General features: G+C 47.6%; 1 protein-coding gene across 1 annotated transcript in view; it reads right to left on the bottom strand.

Annotated features, from left to right (window-relative positions):
- LOC142302209 (uncharacterized) overlaps window positions 1-15,750 on the bottom strand; it is a 44,207-nt gene extending 28,457 nt beyond the window's left edge. The window contains 1 exon segment of the mRNA XM_075343301.1: window positions 13,935-15,750. Coding sequence (XP_075199416.1) covers window positions 13,935-15,750 — 1,816 coding nt within the window.
- Between the last annotated feature and the right edge of the window lie 8,609 nt (window positions 15,751-24,359).

Genomic DNA, 24,359 nt, shown 5'->3' with positions numbered 1-24,359 from the left:
CTTAGAGACAGATACACCTACTTCACTGAGAGTGTTCTGGACTTCAGTTGATGTTGTGAACGGGTTCTTCTTCACCAAACAAAGTATGCGGCGATCATCCACCACTGTTGTCATCCGTGGATGCCCAGGCCTTTTTGAGTTCCCAAGCTCACCAGTCAATTCCTTTTTTCTCAGAATGTACCCGACTGTTGATTTTGCTACTCCAAGCATGTCTGCTATCTCTCTGATGGATTTTTTCTTTTTTTTCAGCCTCAGGATGTTCTGCTTCACCTCAATTAAGAGTTCCTTAGACCGCATGTTGTCTGGTCACAGCAACAGCTTCCAAATGCAAAACCACACACCTGTAATCAACCCCAGACCTTTTAACTACTTCATTGATTACAGGTTAACGAGGGAGACGCCTTCAGAGTTAATTGCAGCCCTTAGAGTCCCTTGTCCAATTACTTTTGGTCCCTTGAAAAAGAGGAGGCTATGCATTACAGAGCTATGATTCCTAAACCCTTTCTCCGATTTGAATGTGAAAACTCTCATATTGCAGCTGGGAGTGTGCACTTTCAGCCCATATTATATATAGAATTGTATTTCTGAACATGTTTTTGTAAACAGCTAAAATAACAAAACTTGTGTCACTGTCCAAATATTTCTGGCCCTGACTGTATTTGGGGATGTGTCTGTGTTCAGAATTAGTCAATCACATTTACGCTTCTGTTATATAGTGGGTCAGTGCTTGACTTCCGTCATTTATAGGGATTCTTATTAACCTCTTTAAAGTTTCGTTGTTCTAGGAGGATTATCCTAACATTTTCAAAAGCCGTGGTCCATAAACAGCTGAAAACACAGCAGAGGAATCTCATTGTTGAAAATTATCAGTCAGGATAAGGGGACAAAATAAAGTTGCAAGAAATAAGACCTATGATGGACATTGTGAAGATGTCATCTAAATATAGCTTGAATTTCACACAACTGGATATTTCTCAAATATTGATTAAAGCACGAGGAGAAAATTGGTCCAGGAAGCTACCAAGAGGCTGACAGCAATTTTAAAGGAGCTGTAGAAATTTCTGACCACTACTGGTTTTGTAACGCATGTGATAATAATCTCACATTCTTCAGAAGTCTGACCTGTGGGGTACAGGGGCAAGATGAAATCGTTTTCTTACAAAGAAAAATATCCAAGCTGTTTTGCCAAAACTTACATCAAGTCTGCCAAAAGCCTGTGGATAAACATGTTATGTCTGATGAGACTGGGGTTAAACTTTTTTTCCAAATAGGTATGTTTGGCACAAAGTAGCACAAAGTAGCACTGTGCACCACCAAGAAACATCATACCCACAGTGAGGCATAGTGGAGGCAGCATTGTGCTTTGTGGCTGTTTTTCAGCAGCTGGAATTGGGTCTTTTGTCAAGGTGGAGAGAATTATGAACAGTTCCAAATATTAGTCAATTTTGCAATAAAACCTTCATGTCTCTGCTAAAAAGCTGAAGATGAATTTCACCTTGTAGCACAACAACAACCATAAGTGACCTCCAAATCACCAAAAGTACAGCTTCACCAGTAAAACATCAGCATTTTGCAATGGCCCATCAAGATCCCAGTCCTGAATCCAATTCAAAATCTGTGGGTGACCTGAAGAGGCCGCTGTGCGCAAGAAATGACCCTGCAACCTGACAAATGTGATGATACTGCAAAGATCGACAATTTTAGATGTGCTGTGCTGATTAACTCCATCCCAAAAAAGCTGAATCAATGCAAAGGTGTCTTCAACAAAGCATTATTTTAAGGGGGTGCATATTTGTGCAACCACGTTATTTTAGTTCTTTATCCACCTGAAAATATTTCAGTTTATTTTTTAACTGAATTGCATAGCATATTGCTGAAACGCGTAGTCTGAGACACCATGTGTTACGGGGGGACTGACGGATTAGGATAAGGTGGTGTATATCCCAATCGCCAGTCGGGGTCCACTGTGCTCCCAGAAAGTAAACGAGCTGCTGGCGACCCGTAGGTCAAGCGGAGAATACAGAGCTGGGTGGCTCTGAACTAAATAGGAGCCTGATCCAAGTTAAGTAACACTTGAATCAGGAGACTGTGAACCCTGTTAGCGTCACAGGGTTCACGCTCCCAGCCAAGGAACTCCATGTTAACGACACATCATCAGGGCACCTGATGCCCTCTGGCCTATCAGGGCCTGCCACTCACGGACATGCCCAGTGAAGTCCTTCCCGGACTTAGCCTCCAATGCACTAAGTGCCTGAGCAAGCTCAGTAGTCTGAACAACGGACTTAAGCTCCGAAATCAGACTATCACCCTGAGCATGCTCAGTAATCTGAACCACAGACTGTCTCAGAAATGAGACTATCAGGCTGAGCATGCTCAGTAGGCACAACACAGGACTTAGACAAGGCACAATGTCCAAGTACCTGTGCAAAGACGCTTTTTGCACTGTGTGGCAGCATGCTCAGTAGCCTGAACCGAGGACTTAGCCTCAAAAATGGCACTATCAGGCTGAGCATGCTCAGTAAGCAACACACTGGATTTAGGCTCTGGCTGGGGAAAATTGGCACACGCCTGCGCTCTAGGTGCCTCTCCACACTTAGACGTGGAGGAATAAGCAGCCAGCTGGATGTCCTGAGGCACGGCGCTTGGGCGTAGAAGGAACTGCAGCAGGCTGCTTGTGGCTACGGCAGCGCCGATTCGTAACACCATGTTAGCTTTCTAACAGCCATTCAAATGTAGTGTTTTTTAATTAAATTAACAAATAAAATTTTGAATTTTATGAGAACATTTTTTTACACACACACACACACACACACACACACACACACATATACACACACACACACACACACACACACACTATGAGCTATATCAGAGCGAGCAGAAGATAGACGCTTTCTTCCCCTTAGTGATGTGTCGGTCGTGAACGATCTGACACAAAGATCCGGCTCCCTGCTGTGACTGACAGGAGCCAGATCACCAGTGAGAGCCGCTAGAATCTCTAAACGGCTCTTTTCGCCTCTGAAATCCCGCCCACCTGTGGCTAAACTCTGCCTACTCAACAATCTAATTGGTCACTTGTAAGTGAGTTTAGCCACGGGTGGGCGGGGTTTTTTGCGGCGTCACTATAAGCTTAAATATGTGTTCACCTGGGGTGAACACATATTTAATAAGGAGCCAAGAACGATCTGAAAGATCCGTCTCTTTTTGGTGAGCGGCGCCATGGGAACTGGATCACCAAAAAGAGCCGGACTGCCCATCACTACTTCCCCAGGTTGTGCAGAGCTTGGAGCTGATGTGATCTTTCTCTCTGTGATTCAATAAGGCTAGGTTCACATTTCCGTTAAAATGTATCAGTCACAATCCGCAGCTGTGGTAAACAATGGAATCCGTTTAGCGGATTCCGTTGTGTCCCATAGACTTGTATTAGTGGCGGATTGCGACTGATGACCTTGCGTTGCATCCGCTGTGTCGCGGTCAGTCGTTTTTCGACTGACCGCCGGGCGGGAGCAATGCAGAATGTAACGTTTTTCTGGCCGTCAACATTAACGCGCCGCGCAGGAATCCGTCGCCATCCGTCAAGCTTGTAATGGATGTCTATGGTGCTGGATTCCATCGTAATCCGTCTTACGACGAAATCCAGCGCTGGATTCCGTCATGCTCTACTGAGCATGCCCAACATGTTTGGCAAACCCACTGGGCTGTCCCAAACACAAACGGATCATGACTGATCCGTCAAAAAACGGACGCACAGCGGATGTAACGGACACAATGGATCAGTTTTTTCACAGGATTCCTGTGATAGGAATCCTGTGAATAACACATCCGTTGCGTCAGTTGACATCTAAAAAACGACTGATCCATTGCTGACGGAAAACAACGGAAATGTGAACCTAGCCTAACACGCAGCAGGTGCAGGGAGGAGTTTGGGTGGTGATCTGAGTGGGTGTGATAGATATAGGCCACCACAAAGGATCATGGGAGTTGTAGTAATGGAACACAGGAAGTCAGGAGAGTGATTAACCCCATCAGAGCTGGAGCCAGCAATGAAGAAGTGCTGCTTGAGCATGATAAAAGGTAATATTGCTAAAATAACATAATAGATATGTGTGGAGGCACATAATAGCAAGATTAATGAGGGGAAAAAAAACAGTTTTGGGCCTGGACACTTCTTTAATCTACCACAACCACTAACTACTGAAAGGATTCGTGGTAAACAGCACAGCACCACACTCTTATGGACTATGACTAAAATAAAATCTGCCTTTGCTCCCTATAACAAGCAATCACAGCGCAGAATTCAGTTCTTATACTGGTGAGGTAAAGTGAAAGCTGTGCTCTGATTGGTTGCTATGGACACCACTACACTGTTATCAACTGTGACTGAAAGAAAATCTGCCATTGCTCCCCACAGCAACCAATCACAGCGCAGCTTTCAGTTCTTTTGCTGAGGTAAAGTGAAAGTATATAGAAATCACCTCTTACTTTTCAAACAATTTCACCCCTGCAGACCTGTGTCATTATCATTATCATTACTATTCATCGGCTTCCATTTTTAAGGTGGTCATTAGGGGTTTTCTATGGGACCACCTTTTCAAAGCAGCGCTGTAGAATAAGGATGTATTTACACTGGCCGACCGAGATCATACAGAGCCTGCTGATTGACTGCGTGGTCCATAAGTCTCCTGTTTAGCCAGGACAATCATATTTAGATGCGCACAGAACGATCGTTAACATGATTGTTCTGTGTTGATAGAACATCATGATATCAGCACCACATATGCTTTTTACACAGGTCCATGTGCGGCTGAGAGTGAAGACTTTTATGAGAGCATTTTGTTATCTTGGCCAGTATTTGATGGTATGTTTAGTTAAGAAATAGTGATGAGCGAGTGTAATCGTTACTATTCGCTACTCACACGCATAGTATGGTATTTGGGTTACTCGTTACATTGCGAGTTTTTGTGTACTCGTTTCGCTATATTCGCATGTCCGGCGCAGCTGGTTTGGCACCTGATTTGCAGCCAGTAAACATGCTTGGCTTTTTAACCAATCACAGTAATGCCGCAGCCATCTTGGTTGTGGCATTACTGTGATTGGCTGGCCGCGCAGTGTCATAGCGTTTTGGAGGACTGGCACATCAGTCTGTTATGATCCGGAACAATGGAAGACCACCACAAATCATTGGCAAAAGGTGACAAGAGCATTGGCAACTAATCTGGCCGCCATCCCCTTACTAACTATCACAACTAGAAGTAGCCGAGGGGTGAACTAACATCCTGTGCACCGCGAACCCAGCCAGAGAACTAACTATCCTAAAGGTAGGAAAGATGAATAACTCTCTGCCTCAGAAAATAGACAAGAATAGCTAGCCCCCCACATTGAAAGACTGCGGTGATATAGGAAAAACACAATACACAGGTAGATGACAAGATTAGCAAAAGGTGAGGCTCCCGCTGACTAAAATAGGAAAGGACAGGAAAGGGACTGATGGTGGCCAGAGAAAAACCCTGCAAAATACCAACTTCCTGATAGTACAAAAATGCCCTCAGACCGCACGATCTGAACTCCGTCCTATACCAGGTGCCCTTGTCATACCAATAAACAGAAAACAAGAATTATAACAAGTCAAGTCAACAAGCCACAAACACATGGACCCAAAGGAGCTATACTCCACACAGAACTGCAGGGAGTTCCTCAACAATCCACTGAGGGGGAAAATCCCTGCAAGCAAATAAACTGAAACCAACCACAGCAAATGACAAACCCAGATAAACAAAAGAACCAGACAATAAATAAAGAGCAAGCACTTATCTGGGGAAGATGTAGTGTAGAGCAGGATTAAGCAGGCTGGAGATACAAAGAACAACTGACATCCGGCAACAGCTTGCAATCAGACCAGGATTTAATTAAGCAGAGAGTTAGCAAAGGAAACACCCACTGCACAACACACCTGGCTCAAGTCCAAACCATTCCTGGCCACCAGAGGGAGCCTCCCAGCAACCAAAACATAAATAACATTCACAACAGTACCCCCCCCTTGAGGAAGGGTCACCGAACCCTCACCCACGCCACAGGGTCGCTCGGGATGAGCATGATGGAAGGCGCGAACCAACCTGTCCGCATGAATGTCAGAAGCCACAACCCAAGAGTTATCCTCCTGCCCATAACGCTTCCATTTCACAAGGTACTGAAGCTGACGCCTACTGCGACGGGAATCCAGAATTTTTTCAACCTCATACTCCAGATCCCCTTGTACCAAACAGGGTCAGGAGGCGCTGCTGCAGGAACTGCTGGCGCCACATGTTTCTTCAACAAGGACTTATGGAAGACATTGTGAATCTTAAATGACGAAGTCAGAGTCAAACGGAAAGATACAGGGTTAATAATCTCCGAAATCTTATAAGGTCCAATAAATCTGGGCTTAAATTTAGGAGACGGAACTCTCATAGGAATATTTTTAGAGGACAACCACACCAACTGTTATGATCCGGAACCATGGAAGACCACCACAAATCATTGGCAAAAGGTGACAAGAGCATTGGCAACTAATCTGGCCGCCATCCCCTTACTAACTATCACAACTAGAAGTAGCCGAGGGGTGAACTAACATCCTGTGCACCGCGAACACAGCCGGAGAACTAACTATCCTAAAGGTAGGAAAGATGAATAACTCTCTGCCTCAGAAAAAAGACAAGAATAGCTAGCCCCCCACATTGAAAGACTGCGGTGATATAGGAAAAACACAATACACAGGTAGATGACAGGATTAGCAAAAGGTGAGGCCCCCACTGACTAAAATAAGAAAGGACAGGAAAGGGACTGATGGTGGCCAGAGAAAAACCCTGCAAAATACCAACTTCCTAATAGTACAAAAAGGCCCTCAGACCGCACGATCTGAACTCCGTCCTATACCAGGTGCCCTTGTCATACCAATGAACAGAAAACAAGAATTATAACAAGTCAAGTCAACAAGCCACAAACACATGGACCCAAAGGAGCTATTCTCCACACAGAATTGCAGGGAGTTCCTCAACAATCCACTGAGGGGGAAAATCCCTGCAAGCAAATAAACTGAAACCAACCACAGAAAATGACAAACCCAGATAAACAAAAGAACCAGACAATAAATAAAGAGCAAGCACTTATCTGGGGAAGATGTGGTGTAGAGCAGGATTAAGCAGGCTGGAGATACAAAGAACAACTGACATCCGGCAACAGCCTGCAATCAGACCAGGATTTAATTAAGCAGAGAGTTAGCAAAGGAAACACCCACTGCCCAACACACCTGGTCCAAGTTCAAACCATTCCTGGCCACCAGAGGGAGCCTCCCAGCAGCCAAAACATAAATAACATTCACAACATCAGTCCCCCGCTGACGAGAGAGAGAAATTGATTTTATCCTGGAACAATGTGGGTGACCTGCCTTTTTGTTGACATATTCTCCATTTCAGCCTTTTCCTCAGGCCCCCAGACCTCTTTGTTGTGTCCAGCAGAAAATTACTCTCATTTCCCATTGACTTGCATTGTACTCGCTATTTGGAACAAATACATGAATATTACAAAGTACTCGTTACGAGTATAGCGATTACGAATATTTTGGTACTCGCTCATCTCTATTAAGAAATTTTCTAAAAGTAAAAAATAAAATATTTCTAAGAAGAGCTTTCCGAAAGATTCTTATCTCACTTAAAAACGGGAAACAAGTTCAAAATGTAGAAAAATAAAATGTCCCCTTTAAACAAAAAAACAAAAACAAATTATAGTTTATTTTAATGTCTTTTTAAAACCCTTTCTATTATTAGGCTTAAGCGGGCTTTACACGCTGCGACATCGCTAATGCGGAGTCGTTGGGGTCACGGAATTCGTGACGCACATCCGGCCGCATTAGCGATGCCGTTGCGTGTGACACCGATAAGCGATTTTGCATCGTTGCAAAAACGTGCAAAATCGCTAATCGGCGACATGGGGGTCCATTCTCAAATCTCGTTACTGCAGCAGTAACGAGGTTGTTCCTCGTTCCTGCGGCAGCACACATCGCTGCGTGTGACGCCGCAGGAACGAGGAAGCTCCCCTTACCTGCCTCCCGGCCGCTATGAGGAAGGAAGGAGGTGGGCGGGATGTTACGTCCCGCTCAGCTCCGCCCCTCCGCTGCTATTGGGCGGCGGTTCAGTGACGTCGCTGTGACGCCGCACGGACCGCCCCCTTATAAAGGAGGCGGTTCGCCCGTCACAGCGACGTCGCCGGACAGGTATGTATGTGTGACGGCTGTTGTGCGACACGGGCAGCGATATGCCCGTGTCGCGCAACAGATGGGGGCGGGTACCCACACTAGCGATATCGGGACCGATATCGCAGTGTGTAAAGTAGCCTTTAGGGTTAGAGTTAGGTTTATAATTGAGGATTTAGCAAAGATTAAGGTATTAAAAGCGATAAACATATTCTCATATATGTTTTATTGTTTATTTTCTTCCTAAATGCAACATTCATTAAATATTTTTCTAATGTTCTGCTACAGATATTTGTAAGGGATGAGTAGACACTTGGAAGTTTGGGTTCTCCAGGTTTGGATGGACTTTATTTAAAAATTCGGTTCGGGATCTGGACTTGACCTAAGCTTTACCCCAGATTTGTCAGATAAGTCAATGGAGCTCCTAACTTAAGTTCTGTAAAATGGCTGTAAAATGGTCGTCTTAAGGGCTGGGGGGCTGCAAATGGACGACAAATTTGGTAATAGCAGGACAATTGCTTAGCAAACAGATGTGGATAAGGAATAAAAAATGACGTAGGGTTTCCCCTTTTTTTGATAACCAGTGCAGGTAAAGCAGACAGCTGGGGGCTGGTATTATCAGGCTGGGAAGGCCCACGGTTATTGGGTCCTTCCCAGTCTAAAAATAGCACCCCACATCCACCCCAGAATTTCGTGAGAAATTCCTTGCCTGATGATGACCGGCAGTGACCTATGGAGTCTCGTTATAAAAAGTTCTCAGAACAAAGCTCCATGGGAATCAATAGGTGTTGTGGGACATTACACCATTGAATTACGTTGGAACTTTGAGGATTTTTTTTTTAATTAACTTGGTGAACAAGGGAGTGTGAACAAGGGAGTGTGAGAGAGTCTTTATTCACATTAACTATTTTTTTTTCCAGTGTGTGTATTTTTAAACTCTACACTTACTGGGTTAGTAATGGTGGTGTCTGATATATACCTCTCCATTACCAACCCCTGGACTTGATGCCAGCTGTCAATTCACACCTGACATCAACCCCAAAAGTATTAGCCCGCTTGCCACCGCAGCAGGGCAATCAGCAAGAGCTGGGCAGAGAGCCAAAATTGGCGTATCTAATGGATGCACCACTGTTGGGGCAGCTGCGGGCTGCTATTTTTAGGCTGGGAAGGGCCAAATAACCATGGGCTTTCCTAGCTTGATAATACCAGCCCCCAGCTGTCTGCTTTACCTAGGCTGGTTATCAAATACAGGGGAATCCATTTTTTTAAATTATTTATTATTCACAGCAGCATACAGGCACTTTCCTCATGCAATAAAGCTTGCTGATTGGCTGCGCTGCAGCCTTTCAACAAACTTAGCATGCGAACAGCACCCAAACTCACACATGTTCGAGTTTCAACACCGGACACTTGATACAAACCCCAAACTTTTCAGTTTGGGTTTGCTCATTCCTATCTGTAAGTCTTTTATTTATTTATTTTATTTAGCTGACTTCTTTTGCAAAACAAATATAAATCTATCAGAGTGTCTTCTCCTGTCCACACCTCCCTCTCTTCTCTCACTGTTAGAGATAGCAGGAGGGAGAGAATTATACACAGCTCTGTAGTGAAGAGACTGGAGAGTACCTTGCAGATTCTAGAGAATTGTCAGTAGAATAAAATAAAAGCCCAAGGAGAGCAAATTACACTACAGGAGCTGTGCTGATACAAGAAAGTGAATATACTCAGAATTCACATTCAGCCTATATTACTGAGAGAGGCACTCCCACAAGAGAAAAATCGAAAATGTCTATCTGGCTGCAAACTAACTGCATACCAGGGGTCTGAAACAACTGAAGGAGCTTTGATTGCACACTTAGTGCATATGACAAATAAATAAATATACATATGTAAAATTATTATTTATTCCATATAAAAGGAGTCCATAGCCTTTAGGCAATTACATAAAAACCGCAAAAAATACAAAAAAAAAAGAAAAGTAAAAAAGAAATATATTGATATGTTGTAATTGTTATATTATAACATTACAGTATATTATGCTTTGTATGTTTTATTATCATGCAACATAAAATTTACATTGTAGAGCAATGTTATTGAATTTGTGCTCTGATTCTGGCAGAAATGTAAAAAGTGTAATGTTGTAGTGTTGCCAAATATTTTTTGCAATCCAGAGGCATCTTTATTACCCTCAGGACACATTGAAAACTTCCAGTAGAGGGAAATCCAACATTTTTTGGCATCAGAGGCTGTCATTACAAGGAAAAAGAGATCCATCTTGGGTTGTTGAAGGAGCAATCACCCCAGGAATGAAGCTGTGCTGATACATAAGAGCTGGTGATGAGTTCACAGTAGCATCGTGGACACACAGACCTTATATCCAGCCCCTATTATTGGGAGGGTCACGACCAGAGGAAAAAAGTATATATGTAGAAGCAAACTTTAAATTGCATATTAGGACGCCTAAGAATGAACAAGGGAATGAAGATTGTAGCCTAAAACTTAGAGCAACTCTAAGAAACTACTAACACATGTAAATATTATTTGTTCCATGTAAAATGTGTTCATAGCCTTTACAAGGAGTTGCTTAATCCTATTAAATGAGTAAAATTGCAAAGTGTTTTTAAAAACAATCAACTTTACAAATGACCTCTTATTAATAATCCTCTCCTTTACCAAGAACAGAGGGATGGTGGAGCATGTACAGCAGGGGTGGGGAACCTTTTTTCAGCCGGGTGCCATTTGGAAATTTCTACCAACCTTCGGGGGCCGCACAAATTTATCAATGTTTAAATGACCCTGCTATATTTGGTGAAACAATTAATTAACTCACCCCTACTGTGGTGGCCAGAGCGGCTTCCCTTTGGTGCAGCTGTGATGTTCGGTGATACTAATCATGTTTCTTCTCACAACTGGTTTTTCATGTTTGTCTCCATCTGGAGCGCAGGCAACTCTTTGTGATAATAAGATTGGTAAATCATATACATCACATAACAGACGGTGTATATACATCACAGGAGACACTGAAGGTTCATATATCGCATAGGAGACACTGGGAGTGCTGTATATACATCACATAGGAGACACTGAGACTACTGTATATACATCACAGGTGACACTGGGGGCACATACATTACACAAGGGCCTGGGGACATATAAATGCCCCCAGCATCTCCAATCTGACGCATATGCCCCCAGCATCTCCAATGTGTAAGTCACATGAGACGCAGGGGGCATACACATCCCTGGAGACGCAGGGGGCATAGACATCCCTGGGGACACAGGGGGCATACACATCACTGAAGACGCTGGGGGCATGCACATCACAAGAGACGCTGGGGGCATGCACATCACAAGAGACGCTGGGGGCATGCACATCACAAGAGGAGCTGGGGGCATGCACATCACAAGAGATGCTGGGGGCATGCACATCACAAGAGGGGCTGGGGGCATGCACATCACAAGAGTGGCTGGGGGCATGCACATCACAAGAGGGTATGGGAGCATGCACATCACAAGAGGGGCTGGGGGCATGCACATTACAAGAGGGGCTGGGGGCATGCACATCACAAGAGTGGCTGGAGCACAGACATCACTGGGGGGAGGCACAGACATCATAGGGGGGCTGCTCACAGGACTGGGGGGGCTGCACACAAGACTGGGGGATAGGCTGCACACAGGACTGGGGGATAGGCTGCACACAGGACTGGGGGATAGGTTGCACACAGGACTGGGGGATGGGCTGCACACAGGACTGGAGGATGAGCTGCACACAGGATTGGGGGATGGGCTGCACACAGGATTGGGGGATGGGCTGCACACAAGATTGGGGGATGGGCTGCACACAGGACTGGGGGATGGGCTGCACACAGGACTGGGGGATGGGCTGCACACAGGACTGGGGGATGGGCTGCACACAATATTGGGGGATGGGGTGCACACAGGACTTGGGGATGGGCTGCACACAATATTAGGGGATGGGCTGCACACAGGACTGGGGGATGGGCTGCATATAGGACTGGGGGATGGGTTGCACATAGGACTGGGGGATGGGCTGCACACAGGACTGGGGGATGGGCTGCACACAATATTGGGAGATGGGGTGCACACAGGATTGGGGATGTGCTGCACACAATATTGGGGGATGGGCTGCACACAGGACTGGGGGATGGGCTGGCTGCACACAATATTGGGGGATGGGCTGCACACAGGACTGGGGGATGGGCTGCACATAGGACTGGGGGGGCTGCACATAGGACTGGGGGATGGGTTGCACATAGGACTGGGGGGCTGCACACAGGATGGGGGGTGTGCACACAGGATGGGCTGCACATAGGACTGGGGGATTGGCTGCACATAGGACTGGGGGATGGGCTGCACATAGGAATGGGGGATGGGCTGCACATAGGACTATGGGATGGGCTGCACATAGGACTGGGTGATGGGCTGCACATAGGACTGGGGGGCTGCACACAGGGGGGTTGCACACAGGACTGGGTGATAGGCTGCACATAGGACTGGGTGATGGGTTGCACATAGGACTGGGTGGCTGCACACAGGATGGGGGGTGTGCACACGGGACATTGGGGGGCACACTGCGCTGAGGGTTTCATCCAACTCTGGGGGAAATGGTTTACAGACCTGGGGTGGGGAGGCACAAAGCACTGGATAGGGCACATAGCAGCAGAGGGCCGGCGCTGGACTCACAGCAGCATCGTACTCACAGCATCGGAGTGCAGGCGCTGGACACACAGCATCGGCAGGGGAAGGCGGGCACAGAGCTCCGGAGGGCAGGGGGCGGGCACTCAGCTCTGGAGGGCAGGGGGCGGGCACTCAGCTCCGGTGGGCAGGGGGCGGGCACTCAGCTCCGGAGGGCAGGGTGCGGGCACTCAGCTCCGGAGGGCAGGGGGCGGGCACTCAGCTCCGGAGGGCAGGAGGCGGGCACACACTGCAGAAATTAAGTCCTGATCACGTTGGCACTGGCCAACGGGAGAACACATTGGTGCACACAAGCAGCAATGTGTGGATTTAAAGGGCTGGCGACAGCACGAGCACTGCCTCCCCCGGGAAACTGCCCGGGGGCCGCATAAAAGGTCATGGCGGGCCGCATGCGGCCCACGAGCCGGAGGTTCCCCACCCCTGATGTATAGGAACCATTGGTGCACTTGAATGTCACAATCTAAGCAAAATCCCTTCACTAACAGTTCTCTCTCGTGAACTTCTTAGCAAAAGAACCACAAGTCCCAATAATATTACCTCAAAAATAGTTGTCTTATAGATTCCTTAATAGTGAAACCACATGTCCCAGTAGCATGTACTCACTCCTTGATGGGGCTGCAGCGTTCAGATACTTGGAAACACTTAAAGCAGGGGCAGGATCTTTTTCTGGGGTAGACTAGGCAATGGTGGGCATCTTCTGGCTGTCTTGAAGACGTTGTTCAGCTCGAAGATTGTCTTCTTCACTTACACACTGAGCTGCTGGGCTGTCAGAACTCACTCTGTGTTTCTGCTCTAATCCCCACATCAACAGGATACAATAAAGAAGCACACGTTCATATTCGTGCCTAGTTAGCATCTTTTTTTCTCCAACTTGCAATAAGTCTATTCCTCTACTAGTCCTTTCAGGATGTGATGTTTATGAGAATTCTTACTGATCTGTTAGATTTTCCACTAGACAGATTATTCAGAAGCTAAGGACAAGGTTCCTCACAGCTGCTCCTCCCCGATATCGCTATAGAACCATCATATACACATAATGCAGCATGAAGGGGCTCGGAGAAGGCGGCAGTGAAGGTGTGTAAGTGTCTGATGGGGTCACACAGCTCATAAAAGGACAACTGCCCGCCCTCATAATCCAGACAGATCCGGACTCCATCACTGGAGATCTGGTGGGGTAACCGGATCACATTACAGTTATGTATCACCGAATACTGATTATTATAAACCAGTCCTCCGTATAAACTCCAGGACTTCTTATTGTCTCCAATGAATGACTGAAGCCCCCTCCTGTCCATACTGGGGTAACACATCCCCACCCTCCACCAATATGATCTCCTGATCTCCACATCCCAGTAATGTTGTCCTGAGGTAAATCCCCTCCTGCTCATCACCTGATAATACCTGAATCTTTCTGGTGTTTCTAGACGATTCTGTCTTATTTCTGTCCAGGTCGCAGTTTTCAGGTCGTCTGATATAAGGAGATTATTGTCAGCTGTGATTACATCCAGTAATATGTCTGCAGGATCTTGAATATAGAAGGTCACATTTATATCTTTCATTATATCAGTTAATTTGTGTGATGTGTATGAGATTATCTCCGCAGCCCAACCACCTCCGTCATGTTCCCCTGAGTCTTCATCAACTCCACCATGTCCCCATGTGTCCTCATCACCTCCATCATGTCCCCCTGTGTCCTCATCACCTCCATCATGTCCCCATGTATCCTTAACACCTCCATCATGTTCTCCTGTGTCCTCATCACCTCCATCATGTACCCATGTGTCCTCATCACCTCCATCATGTCCTCCTGTGCCCCCATCACCTCCATCATGTCCCCATGTGTCCTCATCACTTCCATCATGTACCCCTTTCTCCTCATCACTTTCCTCCTCAGGATCACACAAGTCACCGGTGTCTGCTTCTTGTAAGACGGTCAGTGGATCAGTCATGTTACACAGCTCCTCAATGTGCCTCACCTTCTTCGACAGTTCGTTTTTCTTTATTTCCAGCTTCTGGATCACATCAGACAGTGACAGTGATACCTGCTCTTTCCGCCTCGAAATCTCACACAGGACATTCTTCTCCAGGTGGTCCACTCGTTTCCTGATGTCTATAAACAGAGCAGTGACCCTCTTGACTTCTCCAGATGCATTTTCTTGAGCTTTTCTCCTGTTCTCCTCCAGACTCTGGACTCTAATATCAGTTTTCTCTCTCTTTGTGATCAGTTTCTGGAGAACATTTCTGAGTTTCTTCTTCGTTTTCTCAGAGGCCTCATCCAGCATCTCCACCTGGTGTCCCTGATGTTCTCCAGTCAAACCGCAGGATGCACAGATACAAGCAGCGTCCTCAGTGCAGTAATATTCCAGAATCTTCTTATGGACAGAACATTTCCACTTCTTCAGAGAAGTGCTGGGATCAGTTAGGACGTGTTCTGCTCCTTTACTATGAATGCTCAGGTGATTATCACACAGAGAAGCCTCACAGTGTAGACAGGATATAACAGCCGGTACAGGAGAGTGGATACAGTAAGTGCAGGGGATCCCGGTGATCTCCTCCTGGTGTGAAGGAGTAGACAGGAAATTCTCCGCTATATTGCACAGAACTATGTTCCTCTGTAGTGTAGGCCACTTCCGAAAAGTTGCTCTGCATTCAGGGCAGGAATAAACTCCAGATCCACCGTCAGTATCCTGCATATTATTAATACAGTCCCGGCAGAAGCTGTGTCCACATCTCAGGGTTACAGGATCTGTGTAGACGCTCATACAGATGGAACATTCCAGCTCCTTTCTTAGACCAGCGGATGCCATCTCGTAGAGCAGAAGGCAGATAGAAGAAACGTAATAAAAGTTTACGAGAAAAGGTGCAGCTAAACTTTTTCTTCTGGTTTATTCTAATTTCACTGATAACGAGGATGTTTATTCCAACTAGGTGACCAGTGCTGACCTGTGGTTTCTCCCTTTTCCTCTTGGAAAAAGCCCTGGCTGCACCTGTTGCTCTATTTTGCCTTTGTGTATTAACAGCAGTTTAGGAATGTTTGCATTGATGAAATTCCATTAAACTACTGGAAAAAATCAGGCCCACTGCTCGAATATCTCTGGCAGATCTGCATAAAGAATGAATGGAATGCTGACGTGTGTGGTTGCCTATCTACTATGATATGGCATTTCATAGACTGTTCTCTGGATTGATGGTTTCCCTACACCCGGGATAAGCGATGCTTTTGTGACGCCCTGGCCTATCAGGTCGTCACAGGGTATAGTGCAATCTGCCCTTCTGCACAGTATCCACCCTCCTTGGTTACGGGTCCTGGTCCTTTGGTGTTGCTAACAGCTGAGCCAATCAAAATCCTAGGAACAGTTTACACTGTACCCACCAGACACACCATTGGGGGGCCTGAAGGGAATAGGGCCGCCCACATGGGGGGGTTGGTCAGGGAAAGTGAAGAAAGTAACAGTTGAGCTGGAGGAGTTGAGCTGGAGGAGTTGAGCTGGAGTTGAGCAAAGGAGAGGAGGTGGAAGGAAGTGACTTTCGAGAGGAGAGGTCACCGGAGGAGCAGAGCTCCTGAGTACTAGGTGGCAGACGTTGGTCTGGGCCTGGTAGAAGCTGGAACCTCAGTCGCAGGGGATTGTGTCAAGGGGCATGGACTCCTGAGGAGGGCGGCTGGCGGCCTTGAGCTATCACCGGGCAGGGGCCAGGGCACGATGGGGTACACGGACCCCAAGCCGGAGAAGTAGCTTCACGCGTTCCGGTAATTTACCCGACGAGGGTGAAGACTTCAAGTGTCATCCCCAACCCGCTCCAAAATTGGGGTACTAGCGCACCGATGGGATAGGACTTTCCCAAATCAGTCCAAAGAAATCCTACGCGTGAACCCTGAGAGCAAGCTCACTCCGTTAGCCATACGGGTGAGTGGGACCCAAAGAGTTTTATACCCACGGGTCCAACAGAGACAAAGGTGCCAAGGACAGGGCCACAGGCTGACAGCAACACCAAGGGCATGGACCTAAGCGTGCTCCCTACAAGCTGCAGTGGTGCTTAGAATTCTGGTTTACAAGCTGTTGGTGTGGTTATTCCTGGACTGAGTACACTGAAAACCCCTGTTCCTACCCCCAACGGCACCCCAAACCACTAACCATCGAACTGGCCCCGGGACACAAACCCCCTACCCACGGAGGGGTTAAACATCAGGCTTCCCCACCATCGTCACCGGGCTCCTCAACGGCAGCGGTGGTCCCTCACATTACCACGCACCGTGGGTGGCGTCACAAACTTTCCCATCCCCCTGTATATAGCCCCCCTTCCATCGAGTGGCCGCACGACCCCCGGGTCCGGAGACCCCTCGGGCCACCGCGGATCCAGATCCGAACAACCCAGGGCGGCATACTTTTTTTTATTGGAAATAACCTTTTCAATCGACCACATCAGGGTGAAAATGGTGTTAGGTCTGCAAGTAGCAGATTGCAGGGCCTGTCAGGGGGGCTGCACTGAATGCACCCTGACTGCTGAGCCTGGTATATAAGGGGTTAAAATCCCTCTCCCAATAATACCTGACCTCATAAATGCAGCAAAACTTCTAATAGCCAGACACTGGAAAGAAGGTGATGCACCGAGTCTAACCGAGTGGTTCAATGAATCAAATCTTATAAGCGTACATGAAAAAGCCCGATTGCATTACACTAGGAAAAATGTGAATGTGAAGCTTTTAGAATCTTGGGACAAATGGGACAGATACCAAAAGCTAACTAAAATCTCTTGACAAATTTGCTCATCCAAAGATAACACTTTAGCTCAGAAACCGAATAGACTGTTAAGCAAAACAAACACGTTGTTCATACACACCTCTGAAAACAAAGCCTTTTCATACTTTCATATATATAAATCCTAGTAACCAGACACCTTCTTAGAAATAGGTGGGAATCTCACCTTTTCCCCCTTCCCCTACCCCCTCTACATTCCCAACCCTATGTCCTCTAATTACTTTATACCAACCTCACGTTCTCATCTCTCCCTCTTTCCTTTTTTTTTCTTTTTCCTTTCATCTGAAAAATACATGTTTATGCTTATTTGTTGTTGCTATTTCATTTCTGTAATATTAAGAAACATCTTAAAGGGAACCTGTCATCAGAAATTTGGCTTTCAACCTAAATGTTTCCCCCTCTGCAGCTCCTGGGCTGCATTCTAGTAATGTTTTTATACTTTTTGTGCCCCCTTTTAAACCAAAATAAATACTTTATAAAGTTATACGTTTTGGTATGAAAATCTTGTAAATTCTCCATGGGGGCGGGCTCTCTGGTGTCCGTTGCTGCCCCTTACGCCGTCCCCCCACGCTCCAAATCATCCCTCAGGACGCCGCCCACTGCGCCCGAGGTCCCGTGCATGCCATGACACCTGGTGACGTGGTAGCAGGCACGAGAGATTGCATCACAAGTGCCCGCCCATACTCTCGTGGCCGCGCTCTCCCCTCTGTACGTCGTTCAGATCCTCTCCGCTTCTCCTGTGGTGGCCTGCTCCGCCCCTCCCATCTATTTCCTGCTGCAGGGTATGATGGGAAGGAGGTGACGTATGGTCATTTGGCAGGCGCAGAACGCTGGAGGCAGAGGGGAAAGGGCGGGCACGAGATGATGGGCGGGCACTTGCGATGCAATCACAGCGCCACCCATACTCTTGTGCCTGCGACCACGTCACCAGGTGTCCTGGCGTGCACGGGACCTCGGGCGCAGTGGGCGGTGTCCTGAGGGATGATTTGGAGCGTGGGGGGACGGCGTAAGGAACAGCAACGGACACGAGACGGCCCGCCCCCATGGAGAATTTACAAGATTTTCATACCAAAAGGTACAACTTTATAAAGTATTTATTTTGGTTTAAAAGGGGGCACAAAAAGTATAGAAACCTTACTAGAATGCAGCACAGGAGCTGCAGAGGGGGAAACATTTAGTTTGAAAGCCAAATTTCTGATGACAGGTTCCCTTTAAATAAAGAATTTACAAAAAAATAAAATCCCTCTCCCATGCCCGAGTCCTGCCCCCTTTAAGGTGTCCAATCCCACTGTTTTCCTTACTATTGGTTCCCCTATATAATTCCCCTTACTTCCTGGATTCAGCTTCTCCTCATCCTGAGACTAGACGCTGCTGTGCTGCTGGCCACCCGGACACAGTCTGCTGCTGCTGGTGAGAGATGGCCGACACTTTGGCTGCTGCCATAAGGGACAGAATCGGGAGGGACGGTGACGCCTGGCTTAACGCTTTCTTAGATGAGCTGCATCCCATCCCTTCTGAGGCTCAGGCATTGATTCCCGGTGGCAGGCGGTCCGCTTGGCGAACCCGTCTGCCGGAGCGCACCGTTGATGTCGTGGGGCATGCGCACTTCCGTGCGTGCGCCTTGTGACTAGCCCCGCTAATTTCCTCCCGGTTCCCGACCGCGGTGGCTACACGCCAGTACTGTCCCTCTGGCAGCATGGACCCGCGGTCAGTAGCTATGATGTCACAAGGCGTGCACACTTCTCGTGCGCGCGCCTCGCGACTAGCTCTGCCCACTCCCAACCAGCTCCCGACCATGGCTGCTGCACGCCAGTACTGTCCCTCTTGCAGCGTGGACCCTTGGTCGGCAGCTATTAACACCCATGTACCACCAACTTATGCGGCTCCCTCACCCCTCACTCCCTCCCAGCTCCTCACTCCCTCCCAGCTTCCGGCTGTGGTTGCCGCACTGTACCTCCGGCAGTGTAGAGCCGCGGCCTTTATTAGTTAACCCCTGCCTCTCCAAATCGCTAGTTAAACAGCCACCACCATCACTAAGAATAACGGGGACACCATGACTGCGGCTCCTCGTTCATAGAGGGGTCTGCAGGCATGGTGCAGCCCCTCCCCCCTCAGTTTCTCCAGCAGGATGCACCTCTGAGTGCTGGGGCAGTAATAAGCCCGTTTGGCCCCTTTGCTCAGTTGCAGCTTCTCACCTTGCCATCATTGGTTTAGGGGGCTGCAGGTGTGCACCCTGCAGTGTGTGCCCCTACCCCACCTGCACAAGCCTCATCTGCTCGATTATTAGCCCCTCCTGCCCCTTGTCTACCTGCCCCGGCTTTTCAAGCCCCTGATATTCATGCTCCAACACAGGTGGGTGCTGGATCCCCGGCCTGCTGTCGTAGCTGTCGTGGGCGCGGTATCTGCTCTGCCTCGCTCTCCTCGGCGTTACCCCTTCGCAGCCCTGACCTACGCAGACGCTCTGCAGGTGTATACCCTGCAGTATCTGCCCCTCCTCCACCTGCACAAGCCCCATTTGCTCCTGTTTCACCACAAGCGGTTGCTGGATCCCCAGCCCGCAGTCGTAGTCGCCGTGGGCGCAGTAACCGCTCCGCCTTGTTCTCCTCAATGTCAACTCCTCGCAGCCCTGACCGCAGACGCTCTGCTGGATCACATGGCAGACGTAGCCATCATTCCTCCCGTCGTTCCAGATCCTCTCGGAGGAGCTGCTGTTCACGTTCATTGAGGTGGTGTTCTCCTTCCACTACACCGGATTCCTCAAATGCCTCAGTTGTGCCCCATGGGCATCATTGCCGTCGTTACCGACCTCCTCAGAGGGAGATGGTTGTTGATCCTCTCCAGGAGCCTGCTATCCCTTCCAGATGCTGGTGAGTACCAATACTTGTGGGTGTGGGGGGGGTAGTACGGGCATGGCAGCAACTATTCAGACACTGTTTGCTAATTTACAGGCGGGGGGAAGGAATACTAGTTAACCCTTCTTTAGCTGGTCAACCTCCTACACAGTCTGACCCCCCTCCTCGTGCTGACATTCATAGAGACGCTTTCTTTTGCAGCATTGCCCCTTTGGGATCCCATTTGGATGCTGAGACCGTCCAAAAAATATGGGCGACTGATTATGTTGATATATGGTCTTTAGTTACGACCGATCAACATACAGTTGACAAGGAACAGAGCTCATCTGATCGTCTTTTCGAGAGGAGGCCAAAAGTGGCTAAGTCCATTAACAACTGGCTTCAAGCATTTCTTCTTATGGAATGTGTCATGGGACAGAAGCACCCTGAGCGCTGTTCTAAGATGTTTATATATCTCGACACCATTTATAATTCCTACCAGTCACATGGGGGATCAGCTTGGTGGCGTTACGACGAGGCTTTTCGTCGTCGTTTGGCCCTTCAACCCCAGTTGGGTTGGGGAGTGAAAGCCACGGACACTTGGCTACGTTTAATGCTGGCCCAGAAGGCTTATGACCCCCTTCACCCTAGCACCTCTGCCGCCTCCGGCTCTGTGGCCGTTCGTAGACCCGGCACATGTTGGTTATTTAATGAAGGCCACTGCTGCTTCTTTGGCCTATGTAAATTCAGGCATGAGTGCTCCGCTTGTGGAAGAGCACACGCAGCAACCTAGTGCCTTAGTTAGTCCGCAAAATTGCCAGCGAAACCATCAAACACGCTGGATAAGGACGCCAGTGGGTGTTCTCGCCATGGGACCATGGCTTGACCGGTACCCCAATAAAGAGTCTGTTGCTCAGCTACGCTTTGGCTTTACTTTTGGTTACCCTTCTTGGGGATTGAAATTGATTCCACAGCTATGCTTTTTTCGCCTCCCACCTGACAAAGCTTGCTTTCATTTCCCAGGGGTTTTTGGATCTGTCCATAGCGTCACATGGTGGCAATTGCTTGTGCGCGTAATTTTGTTTGCCCATTTTTTAATCGGTTCTTTTTGCGTTTTTCCTTTGGCTTAGCCTTTTTTGGCGCTTTGCGAATTGGTGAGTAGTTGCTTTTGCAAAGCACAGTTCCGGTGGTCTTCGGACAGTTTGCATGTTTGGGTTTGTAAGTCCAGGAACGGATCCGTCCGGCAGGTATTGCTTTGGTTAACAACTATATGCCGTGCTCAGGTCCGGTGTTTCCTTCTATCTCTAGAGGATAGTTCTGTTCAGTTTGTTGTGTCTCTCAGTAATCACACTCAGTGGAGATCTTTAGGCTCTTTATTAGGTGGTATTGTCAGCTATTAAATCTCTCTGCTGCCTGCACTCTGTCTGCAGTACCAGCGAGTTCCCACTTGCTTGTGGTGAACACATACACATAGTGAGACCCCTAGAGGCCCCTAGAGGCCATACAGCATATACATATTGCTACATCTTTTCTGTTTAAACAAGAAGAACAATCAAACTTAATAAACACAAGTTAATCTTACCAAGTAAAAGATAATTACAATATATACAGTTAGATATAATCCTTGAGGTGCGCAGGCTTTCTGATCATTCTGCTCGCCCTAGTAACATAAGAAGAGTCAATGTCCACCTCTGGTAGTTGTTCTGATTCTGGTAATGTGCCTTCTGATATTGCCTGTCTCTGGGTAACAGTCTCACCCTGATGGTCAGCAGTCACTGTTGGTACTTGGCTTGGACTTGCTGCCTCGTTATCTTGGGTATCAGGATATTATTCAAAAGGCCATGAATCATCTTGTTCTTGTGTTTTCCTCAAATATCTCCTATTTCTCCTTAGGCGTCTTCAGTCTTCTGTTACAATTTCGTAGGACCGAGGTCCTAGTTTCTGGACAACCTTTGCCTTTTGCCAGTGTTTGTCGTATTTGCTGCTTGGCTGCAGCCGTATGTTATCATTCCTCTGGAGATCTGGCAGATCCTTTGCAGATTTATTGTAATAGAAAGCTTGCCTATCTTGATTTTTCTTTAGTTGAGCTTTGATGTTTCCCACCAACTTTAGCTTTAACAGATGACTAGCGGTTGGTATGAGTGTCTTTGTACGTCTACTCATGAGCCTCTGTGCCGGACTGTGTTCTATGCCTTGGGTGGGTGTGTTTCTATGATCCAGTATAGACAGATATACATCAGTACCTGCCTGTTTTGCTTTTTTTAGGAGTCTTTTGGCCGTTTTTACTGCGGACTCTGCTTTGCCATTACTCTGTGGATATCTTGGAGAAGACGTCTTGTGTTCAAATTCCCATCTCTTGCAGAAAGTTTTAAACTCTTCTGAAGTAAACTGAGCAGCATTGTCAGAGAACACGATATCCGGAATGCCATACCTGGCAAAATGGGCCTTGAGTTTTTTAACCCCATTACGACCGCGTTACGTTTTAAAACGGCACCAAAAAGGGTACTTATTCCTTTCTGCCGTTTTAAAACGGCGGGCAGAAATAAGTGTATAGCGCCCCCCAGCGTCAGAAAATCTCCGGAGTTTCAGCTACCGGGGGTAGCTGAGACCCTGGAGATCATGATTCGGGACGGTTTTTCCGGTCCCCAGTCACGTGATGACCGGTATACACTGTATACCGATCATCAAGTTATAGTAAATGACATCGCCGGTAAAAAATGATTTATCTCCCATCTGGCATGATCAAACATGTCAGATGGGAGATAAATCTCCTTCCCGGTTCCCTCCGGTCCCCCGGTGTCGCCAAAATTCCCCCCCTGACCCCCAACCCCCTCCCAAAAATCCAAGATGGCCACGCGCACCGGCGAGCACAGCAGCGCACTGGCCGCATTCATCTTTTTCCTCTGGTTTCTGTTGTATGTGCCATAACACATGTGACAGAAACCTGCTCCCCAGGCCCTGCCAGGTCACCCGCTATGCCCCCACCGGTGTCCCCCGTACCTTTTTACCAGCCTTCATCCCCGCAATCCCTCCTCCTTCACAGCAGACGCCGGTCATTGCGGTCACATGTGCAGAGCAGCTGATCTCAGCTTCCTGTATTCAGAGAGCTGCGCTGGCTGCTGCTGCTGCTGCTCGCTCACTGCAGCTGTGACCCGGAGAGAGTGGGTGCAGATTCTTTGCACCCGCTTTCCTCAAATGGAGGGTCTGCACTCCTAGAAAATGGGGGATACATTCCCTGAACGTGCCCCTCATATTTTAGAAGGTCCAGAGTCGACGTGGGATGTCCAAATGGATTACAGCAGACCATTTTTTTTTTCTTTTCAATAAATTGGTGAAAGAGGGAATGTTTTGGGGAGTGTTTTTTTCAAATAATTTTTTTTTTGTCAATTTTTTTTTTATTACTGTCAATTAGTTATGTCGGGTATCTGATAGACGCTGTGACATCACTAATTGCTGGGCTTGATGCCAGGTGACATTACACATCTGGTATCAACCCCATTTATTACCCCGCTTGCCACCGCACCAGGGCAACGGGATGAGTTGGGGCGAAGCACCAGGATTGGCGCATGTAATGGATGCGCCACTTCTGGGGTGGCTGCGGCCTGCTATTTTTAGGCTGGGAAGAGTCCAATAACCATGGCTCTTCCCACCCTGAGAATACCAGACCCCAGCTGTCAGCTTCACCTTGGCTGGTGATCTAATTTGGGGGGACCCCACGTTTTTGTTTTTTTTTAATTATTTATTTATAAATAATTTAAAAAAAAACAGCTTGGGGAGCCCTCCAAATTGATCACCAGACAAGATGAATCTGTCAGCTGTGGTTTGCAG

The sequence above is a fragment of the Anomaloglossus baeobatrachus genome, chromosome 4 (assembly GCF_048569485.1).
Source record: "Anomaloglossus baeobatrachus isolate aAnoBae1 chromosome 4, aAnoBae1.hap1, whole genome shotgun sequence".
NCBI classification, from domain to species: Eukaryota; Metazoa; Chordata; class Amphibia; order Anura; family Aromobatidae; genus Anomaloglossus; species Anomaloglossus baeobatrachus.
Note: the sequence above shows the minus strand (reverse complement) of the source record. Positions and strands in the feature narration are given on the sequence as shown.